At 35.4% G+C, this 10,785-nt stretch overlaps 1 protein-coding gene across 1 annotated transcript; it reads left to right on the plus strand.

The window, feature by feature from the left end:
* Window positions 1-9,475: 9,475 nt before the first annotated feature.
* On the plus strand, window positions 9,476-10,411 carry LOC138834142 (olfactory receptor 2D3-like). Its single transcript, XM_070032901.1, has one exon. The coding sequence runs from the start codon at window positions 9,476-9,478 to the stop codon at window positions 10,409-10,411; it is 936 nt and encodes a 311-aa protein (XP_069889002.1).
* Window positions 10,412-10,785: the final 374 nt, after the last annotated feature.

Below are 10,785 nucleotides of genomic sequence, written 5' to 3' on the forward strand. Positions count from 1 at the left end.
AGATGGGCCAATGTCATTCTTTCTGATGGAGACATAGAATTCCATTACATATATATATACCACATTTTCTTGATCCATTCATGTACTGAGGGGCATCTGGGTTGGTTCCATATCTTAGCTATGGTAAATAATGCTGCAATAAACATAGTTGTAGCTGGTAGCTTTAGTGTGGTCTTGTTTGTAAACATTTGGGTAAATGCCCAAAAGTGGGATTGCTGGGTTTTAGGGGAGCACTATGTGGAGTCTTCTGAGGAACCTCCATACTACTTTCCAAAGTGGTTGAACAAGTTTACACTCCCGACAACAATGCAGTAGGGTGCACTTCTAGCCACATCCCCTCCAGCATCTTTCATTTTACAGCCATTTATAGCCATTTATAGCCATTTATAGCCATTCTAACTGTAGTGAGGTGGTATCTCAATGTTGTTTTGAGTTGCATTTCTTTTATGGCTACTGAGGTTGAACATTTCTTCATGTGTCTATTGGCCATCTTTCTTTCCTCTTCAGAGAAGTTTCTCAAATCTTTAGCCCACTTATTTATTGGGCCATTGTTTCTTTGAGGATTTGTTTTTGGGGGATTTAATTTTTTGAGTTCCAAGTATATTTTAGATATGAGACCCTTGTCCATTGTATGGCTAGTGAAGATCTTCTCCCACTCCGTGGGCTTTCTATTGATCTTGCTAGCTATGTCCTTTGCCATGCAGAAGCTCTGCAACTTCATGTTATCCCATTTGTCCAACCTTTCTTGGATTTGTTGTGTTGCTGGGTCTCTATTAAGAAAATTTCGGCCTGTGCCAAGGAGACTTTGGGTTTCTCGTATCCATCCTGTAATATTTTCAGAGTGTCTGCTTTGACTGTGAGGTCTTTGATCCAGTTGGAGTTGATTCTGGTGCAGGGTGATATATAAGGATCTAGCTTCAGTTTTCTACAAGTATTTAACCAATTTTGCCAGCACCAATTACTGAAGAGGCTGTACTTTCTTCTACTACATTTCTACTCTCCCTTATTTCTCTTCCCTTCTATTCCTTAACAGTCTCCTTTTATTTCTGTCTTTTTCAATCCTATTTTTTCATGTGTTCCACCCACGAGAGAAAAAAATATGAACATTATCATGGTGAGAATGACTTAAATCCCCTTAAATTTCCTTATTGTATTGATATCCAGTTTCTTTCATCTTTATACAAGAAATATAATTTCATTCATTGTTTTATCTCAGAAAACTCAAATGTGACCATATATACCATGTTATTCTTTATCCACTAATCTAATCATTAGCATCTAACCATTAAGCTATGACCAAGTTTGTTACAATAATTGGGAGTATGCAAGTATTTCCATAGTGAGCTGACTTTGATTCTTTGGGAGCATATACAGGAGTTTTATGACTGGCTTATATGTAAATTGCATTTGTCTCTTCTTGCTCATAACCTGAGCTATTAGACACCTTTTAGTAATTCATGGATTATGCTATAAAGATGGAGTATCACTAAAGCATCCTTTATTATTTTTACATTTTCTTGTTTGGCATTAAGATCTGTGATCATTTTGAATTGTCATTTTTTCTGTATAAAACATTGTCTTTTTCCAATTTATGTTTTGAGCGTTTTTTCAAGAATTAGATGGTTGTAGCTGTTTTAGCTTATTATTGGGCCTTCTATTCTGTTCTGTTTGGCTATGTCATACTTTTGTTCAAGTGCCATGCAGCATTATTTATCATAGCTAAGGTATGGAACCAACCCAGATGCCCCTCAGCAGATGAATGTATCAAGAAAATGTGGTATATATACTCAATGGAATTCTATGCCTCCATCAGAAAGAATGACATTGCACCATTTGTTAGGAAATGGAAAGACTTGGAAAAAATATTAAGTGAAGTAAGCCAAGCCCAAAGAAACATAGGGCCCATGGTTTCCCTTATTTGCAATAACTAGCATATGTCTGAGACAAACAGAAATTGTCAGATAAATTGATGTTAATCAAAATGAACCCCAAGATAAGTATTCAAATTTTTTATTTTCTTTCATGCAATTGTTTCTAACATATTATAAGATGATTTCTTTGTTGTTTTGTATGTCCCTCCCCCACAGTATAACCCCTGTTTTCACTGTATTTGATGTTGGTATAATTTGTTGAGGGGAAGGAAAAAAACATTGTGTATATAGGGATACAGGTAGACTCATTGCAACAATGAAATGTACAAGATGTTATGTTGAAAATGAACTTTACAACTTTGGCCAGGGGTTGGGGGGCAGGTGGGAAGATGGGAAGGGATGGTAAGGGAAACAAAGGAGGAGGCAACATTGCTTGATAAGAAATGTACTCATTACCTTGCCTATGTAATTGTACCCCTCTGTATGGTATTTTCATAATAAAAATATTCCATGCAGCTTTGTAACCATGGTTCTGTATCATAGTTTGAAGTTTGATATTGTTATACTTAGAAGCGTTGCACATTTTCTTTTTTTGCTGAATGCTATCTATGGTATTCACAGTATTTTATACTTTAATATGTATTTTAGGATGCCTTTCCCATTTCTAGGAAAAATGTTTGAAATTTTGACAGAGATTTCAGCAATGCGGCTATTTTATCAATAGTAACGTTGCCTACCTTTGAATATGTCTCATATAGTGCTTTATTCAGTGCTTTAGAGTTTCCTTTGAAGAGCTCTTTAACATCGTTGGTTAAGTTTATTTCTTCATACTTTACAATGGATGGATTTGTGAATGAGATTGTTTGCATGGCTTATTTTTAGCATATTCATTGTTAATATATACAACGTATTCTGAGCTTGCATGTTGATTTTGTAACCTGAGAATTTGAAGGAAAACATCAAATCTCAGAGTCTTCTATTCGAGTGCTTAATTTTTTTTGAGTAGAGAGTTTGCAAATAGATACTTTAAGTTCTTTCTTTCTTATTTATGTTCAATTATTATATTGAATAGCACTGGGAATTGTGGACAATCTCCTATTCCTGATTTTTGAGGAAATGCTTGCAAGTGTTGCCATTCAGTATCATGTCAGGAATAGGCCACTCATTTGCACTGTATATGATTGCTATATTGCTGTATTGTCCTTTCAGATTTTTTTCAAATTTAATTACTTTCTTAATTAATTTGTGTCTGTCCCTAAGCATTTTTGCTCAAGGCTAGCACTCTATCACTTGAATCACATTTCTACTTTCAGATTTTTTTTCTTGGTTAACTGCAAATAAATATCTCACAGATTTTTCCTGTCTGGGCTTCCTTCAAACAATGACCCTCAAATCTCAGACTCATAAGTAGCTAAGATTGCATGTATAAGCCATTGGCACCTGGCTCTTAAATTTATTCTTTTAATCTTTAAAAGGTTGTACAAAGTGCTTGCTATTTAACATGTCCATTTAAGTATACAGTGTATCTTGATCTGAGTAACCTCTTCCTTTAGCCCTCCTCTTAGACCTCTTTTCCACGTCAACTTGATTTTCCCACTTTCTTTTTCAAATACTTTCATTTATTGTGACTATACTCTTCCACTCTTTCCTTTTCCATTTATCCTCCATCCTCATGCTAATCCTCCTCTATGAACACATGCTACAGCTTCCTGATACTCATTTTGTTGAAATGTAAAATGTACTAAGAGTTTTCACCATGGAGTTTCATTTCTGTATGTATAATACTTTCCTCATGTGAATAGTGTATGTACACATATACCTTTCTGTGAGTTCACCTATAAAATGGCATTTTGGGTCTAAGATCCACTTATAAGCAAAAGAACTAGTGACCTTTATATGGCTGGGCTTGTCTTACTTCACACAGTATGCTTTCATTCCAGATCCTTTCCTTAACCTGCAGATTATGTAATTTCATTCTTCCCAATGAATGAATGAACTTTAATTTTATACATGTATATTTACATCTATATATCATATACATTTTTTGTGATTCATTGGAGAGATCTTATATTTTGCATAATTTGGCTATTGTGAGCAGTGCTTCATTGAATTTGGGTGTGCAGATAGAAAGAATACATGTTCTAGACTTGCTGTGCCAAGAACGGAAAGTATTTTAGCATCATATCTGGTTCTAAATTCTTGTGGACAATGCTAATGGTCACTATTGTGGCCTGTATTTGAAATACTGCAGTTTCTCTGATGCTTTTCCTCATTTTCATCTGTGTGAAGCAGCATAGAAGAAAAGCATATAAGTTATGGAAAAAACCCAAAACAGAAATCAACAAAAACACCAACCAGGAATTCCTGTGAACAAATGATTATGTTATAATTATTGGTTTGGGACACTGTCCCTCAAGAATTAAAATTTCAGCCTAAGGGTCTAATATGAAAAAAAACTCAGATGACTAAAAAGATGTCATTGTATATATTCATTGTATTTTAATATTTCAAAAGGACAAATTGGATACTAGAAATATCTTGTCTGTAGTTTTCATGACAGGCAATTTATATCTGTGGAACTTGGTTTATTTATTTTTGTCTTTTATGGGGTTTGGTCTGCATGTGCATGTGGAGAAGAAAGCTATGAAACAGCCAATTTCCATACATTGTGTATAAATTTTGGGTATGTATTATCTGCAAAACTATATTTTCAGCAGCCTATTGAAAAGTAAGTCATCATCATTATCATCATCAATCATTGCCATCAGTAGCAGCAGTTATTAAATTGGATGCAATGGGTTACTCAGATTTAAGGTCAAAGTAAGGCTAACTACTAAAAACTCTGAGAAGTATGTATGTCTTCTTTCATTGTCAATATCTTCATGATTATATTTGAAATTGATAGGTGTCAGAGCTCCTGTGAGTGTGAAATTACTTTCTGAAACATACATTGAAGTAGAGAACTATGGAGTTAGCAATTTATACCAGGTTTTTGGTGTTCCCCTCTCCCCTTTTTGGATAACATTTTATTGGGGGAAAAAGTCATTTGTTTTTCTCCTTGAACATCAGAGGTTGTTAGCGCTTATTGTCAAATTTCTTATCATGGTATTCAGCTGATTTCAAGTCTAATTCTCTTAGGCATGGATTTCCAGGCTCCCTGGGTCTTTTGTTTTCCTCATACTCCTCCACACAATCAGAAGCAAATGCCAAGTTTTTATTCAAGATGATTTGTGAAAGTAATTTATGCTGAATGGAAAATTATCACCTACAGTGTAATTGTGATGTGTTACTTTTAACAAGCTATAATTTATATTTTGATATAGGTCAACATATAAATATAGCAAGATACAAATTTTACCAAGTGGTCATTGCTTTTCTAGCATATTTTAGACTACCCAGTAAACTTTGATAATATCCTTATTCAATTGCAGTAGTATTGTTTTGATGAAATTTTTATTTTTCTGAGATTTTCATGGGTACTGGTTTTAAATTTTATTTTTAACAGATTTTATTTTTTAATAAAAAATAGCATACATGGCATAAATTTGGGGCAATAGTGTTGAATCAAGTTTAACCTTATTTGTGCCTTTAGAATGATGTCAGCTATTACTATGTAAGATGAGTTTACCTAGCAGTTCTTCCACTGTTAGAACTCATATATGTTTATAGCAAATTGAGTAAATAGAAGTTTATATATTACTGCTATTATTTATAAAGTACTTCCTATGTGTCAGATAGCATGCTAAAACTATAAGCTAGATGTATATTCTGATATAGTTACCAAGAAAATACATAAACTAAACACTAATCTAAGCTCATATTTACACTAAAACAAACATAATCTTTAAGAGTTTACAAATTTGCTTGAGTGATCCAGAATGAAAGTGATAAAGTCAGGCTTCACATTCCTGCATTTCTTGTTGAGAGTTTACAGTCTTAGCTTCTGTGCTGTGTTGCTTTGAAAAATTATCTTCAGAAAATAAATCATTGCTATCTCTCCCTCAAATATCGTAGCCATTAGCCAAGTCAACTATCAAACATTATTGATAAGCAATGTAATGATCTATTTGATAGAATAATACATTCAGTTAAAGTGGATTGGATCACAAAGTTTAAATAGTTACTCTTTTTTTTAAAGTACTATTTTTTTTAAATGGTACAAACTCACTGTAGAAAACTTGGGAAAAAGCCAAAAGTACAGTTAAAGTAAAAAAGACATCTCTAATCCCACTATCTACTTGATAATGGAGATAGTACTTCAGGTAAGTTTTTGAAAAAGTTACTCTTTCTTGAAGTCATGAAAGAACATCTAATTTTTCTAGTTTAATATAAGCATTTTTGGGCTTCTTCCTATGACACTCGGATGGAAAGATCAGTCAACTACATATGTAGTAGATAACACGTGCTCAATACCAACAAATCTTATTTAAAGTTTAGTCATACATTTTACTGTCTTAGCATGAAGCTACTTGAACTACATTTTTTTCTTTTTAAACAATGTCAGTTGACTTGAGCATTAGCAGTTAGAGTATTAGCTATTAGAGTAAGTTAATTTGCCTATCTATATACTTCACCTAAAATCAGTACTACCAGGAGAGAAATGTAATTGGGACAGAGTGGGTGTCTTCTACTGTGATCTTATGTCTCTTTTGATTTCTTTGTTGCTTTGTATGTCCCTCCCCCATGCTATAAACCCTGCTTTCACTGTATTTGATGTTTTTATAGTTTGTGGAAGTGAAGGGCAAAAACAAACTGTTTAAATAGGGATACAGGTGGTTCCATTGCAATAATGAGATGTACAAGTTGCAATGTTGAAAAACGAACTTTACAACTTTGCTGGGTGAGATGGGGGGGGGAGGATAGGAAGGGGAAACAAAGCAGGAGGCAACAATGCTTGATAAGAAATGTACTCATTACCTTGCCCATGTAATTGTAACCTTCTGTACACTATTTTCACAATAAAAATTTGTTTAAAAAAGGAATCATGCCAATATTTCTTTTTAAACAAGTTTTTTATTGTAATAATACCGTACAGAGGGGTTACAATTACATGAACAAGGTAATGAGTGCATTTCTCATCAAGCATTGTTGCCTCCTCCTTTGTTTCCCCTTCCCATCCCTGCCCTCCCATCTCTCCCCCTCACCCCCAGCCAAAGTTGTAAAGTTCATTTTTTGACATATTGCCTTGTACTTCTCATTGTTGCAATGGGTCCACCTGTATCCTTATTTAAACAATTTGTTTTTTTTCCCCTCCCCTCCCCAAGTTATACCAACATCAAATACAGTGAAAGCAGGGGTTATATTGTGAGGGAGGGACATACAAGAGCACTAGCCTTGAGCAGAAGAGCCGAGGGACAGTGCCCAGGCCCAGAGTTCAAGCCCCACAACAGACAAAAAAAAAGCCAATATTTCTTATTTTATTTTTCTATAATTATCTTAAAGCAGTGTTAAAAATGGTCAATCACCACAATGGAAAGACCTGGAAACAATTATACTAAGTGAAATAAGCCAGACCCAAAGAAAAGTGGGTTTCATGGTGTCTTTCATTTGTAAGAACTAGAATATGTCTATGATATTCATAAGAGGGAATCTCAATAACCCAATTGCTAAGTGCATAGGACCATTTGTAATGAGGCATATCAACATGAACTCCAAGAATTGGAAATAAGGAGTTCTTATTATGTCCTGTAAAAAAAAACAAAAAAAAAGAAAGAAAAGAAAAGGAAGGATGAATCATTGCTTATTTACAGAAGCAGCTCTGTGTGCTGTTTGAAAGTTGTGGAAGGGGGCTGTACAGCCTTTCCTGTCCATTCCCATCACCTGCTTTCTGGAAACACAATAATGACTTCTTTCTCTTTCTTTTAGGTTCACCCTTCATTTATCTATCGACTTCACATGTTTTATTACTTAATTCGCCTCTTTTTGTAATTAACTGTTCTGAAAACCCTGATTAAATAAAGATTTTTGAGTGCTGTCTGAATTTAATAAATTCAAGTGATATCTTACATGATGTCGGACCTGCACATACTTATTGCTTGAGGGTCAACATGAACAAGATGTCTCATTTCTTCAGGAAACAGTTCATATCCTTCATTGTAACTTTTCCTGAACGGAACTGTAAGCTTCATAAAATGATCAAGAATGTTTGTTATTTTTATTAGAATATAGCCAGTCTCTGACACATACTAAAATATCAAAAGAAGGGATTTATTTAAAAGAAGAGGAGAGAAGGTTAAGAAGAAATAAAGAGAAATGAATGACCAAATGGATGGATAAATGACTGACAGCTTCTTAATCATATTGGGAAAATGTTTACCTTTAGGTTTCTTCTCCATTGCATACTTTTCTAGGTTACACAATTTTTCTTAGAGTTGGAAAGAAATTAATTAAGTAGTCTAACAGTAGGTATGAGTAAAAGTAAATTGGTACAGGAAGGGACCAATGGAATGTATTATCATAAATAGACCTAATACGTATGTATCATCAGTAAACACACAGTATGCTTTTTCTTAATGTTATATGTTTTAAGTAATTACCATTGGAGAAGTGAATTACAGATAAATACATCACCGTGTATGATGATCACCATTGATAATTGAAAATATTTATTCATCTTTGAAACAGACACAGCTTAATATTCTTTGGATACACTGTTTCACTGAATTATTTAAACCCTCAGAAAATTGGTTCTGTTACTAGTCTCATTTTATCTCCTCTTTTAAAATTTTTTATTTTATTGTCAAAGTGATGTACAGAGGGGTTACAGTTACATATATAAGGTAATAAGTACACTTTTTGTCAAACTTATTACCCCTTCTCTCATTTTTCTCCTCCTTTCCCTCCTTCCAACTCCCAAGCCCAAGTTGTACAGATCATTTCCAAAATATTGTCTTGTGTATATCGCTGTTGCATTGGTTTATTCCGTCTTTTTGTGTGGTACTAGCAATTTAACTTAGTGTCTTGCACTTAATAGGTAAGTGTTTTGTATTTTGAGCCAAGACCTCATCCTATTATTCTCATTTTACAAATAATGAAAACATTCCAAATCACACAGTATGGAAGTGGCACACTGAATGAGAGGTAAATGAGTGTGACTCCTGTCTGCTTTTTGGGTGTTGTCTCTCTTTCTAAGTCAGCAGGGTGACAGAGAAGAAGTAGAAGGCTGCTGTCCTGGCTTCACTGATCATTTATAGAACACTGATCATTTATGGAACAATGGCCTTCTTATTGTTCCTTGGGTGATATATTTTAGGTGCGCAACAACAAAAATGAATTAAATATTTTTAAGTACTTCTGGTTTAATTAAGACATTGGAGAATGATTAGAGTTTGGAATAGTTAGAAACAGGCAAATAGAAATTCTCCATTTTCAGAGAAGGCAAAGAATATCTACTTGATTCCATGGATAGTTATGCTTGATGATCTCATCTCATCAGAATATGCTCTCCAAAAGTCAAAGAAAATACTTTCCAGTTGCACTAAATCTCAGATAATGGAGACAGTTTCAGAAGCGGGTTTTCAAACCTACTTTCTTATGTCTTGAGTTTCCAAAACAGAAACATAAAGGGCGTTTACATTTTTTGTCTGCAGTTCGTGTGGAGGAACATGGATAAAATAAAAATGAATTTCACAGTGACTGAATTCATATTCCTGGGGCTTTCCTCTGATCCCAAGACACGGATCATTCTTTTTGTTCTATTCTTATTCTTCTATGTGTTATCGGTGGCCGGGAATATCGTCATCATCACTATTATCCAGTTAGAGCCCCGTCTCCAAACCCCTATGTACTTCTTCCTTACTCATTTGTCCTTTCTGGATATTTGCTACACATCTACCAATGTCCCCCAAATGCTGTCCAACATGGTGGGGAGAAAGCAGACCATCCCATTCTCCAGCTGTGCCACTCAGATGTACTTCTCACTCTCCTTTGGGATGATTGAATGCATGCTCCTTGGAGTCATGGCGTATGACAGATACGTAGCCATTTGCCGCCCTCTGCGTTATACTGTCATTATGGACCAAAACACCTGCCTCCAGTTGGCAGCCATTTCATGGTCCAGCAGCTTCCTGAGTTCCATGGTGATCAATGTCCTCACCTTGAGTCTGCCTTACTGTGGGCCCAATGTCCTGAATCACTTTTTCTGTGAGGTGCCCTCTGTCCTGAGGTTGGCTTGTACGGACACCTCCCTCACAGAGCTGGTTGTTTTTATCTTCAGCATCATCATCGTCTTTATCCCTTTCCTTCTCATCGTTGTTTCCTATGTTCGGATCCTCCACTCTGTTCTCAGGATGCAGTCAGCCTCTGGGAGGTACAAGGCGCTGTCTACCTGTGCATCCCATTTGACGGTAGTGACCTTATTCTATGGGACCGCCATCTTCATGTACATGAGACCTCAGTCGAAGTCCTCTAGGGCAGGGGGCAAGGTCATTGCCGTGTTCTACACTGTGGTCACACCAATGCTTAATCCCTTAATCTACAGCCTGAGGAACCAGGATGTGAAAGGGGCTTTGAGGAGAGTTCTTGCAAAACAGAGGAAATAGAAATTATCATTGGGACAGAAAGGTCAATAGTTCTTCTAAGATAATTACCCTCTAGTATAAAGAGAGTAAACAAAGCATGGACTGAGAATGGTGCTGTGGCTCAAAGTGGTAGAGCACTAACCTTGAGTGGAAAAGAATGTCTCAGGCACAGTGCCCAGGTCCTGAGTTCAAGCCCCACAACCAACTGAAAAAAAAAACAAAAAAGAAAGAATGCTTGGACTATCAACATCAGTTCAGCTCTTCATGAAAGACACATCAACTCTACTGCAAAATGAACAGAAAACAATGTTTTTCCTCCAGGATATGTCAGAATGTTGATGTGTCTAAACAGTTGTTACAGCTGGGGGAATACTATTTTGTTTCTCACAAAAAAA

This window comes from Dipodomys merriami, unplaced genomic scaffold, assembly GCF_024711535.1.
Source record: "Dipodomys merriami isolate MVZ:Mamm:240054 unplaced genomic scaffold, mDipMer1.0.p SCAF_21, whole genome shotgun sequence".
NCBI lineage: Eukaryota > Metazoa > Chordata > Mammalia > Rodentia > Heteromyidae > Dipodomys > Dipodomys merriami.

Excerpts from the sequence above, each read along its gene's own strand:
- LOC138834142 (XM_070032901.1), top strand. The coding sequence starts at position 9,476 with ATGGATAAAATAAAAATGAATTTCACAGTGACTGAATTCATATTCCTG.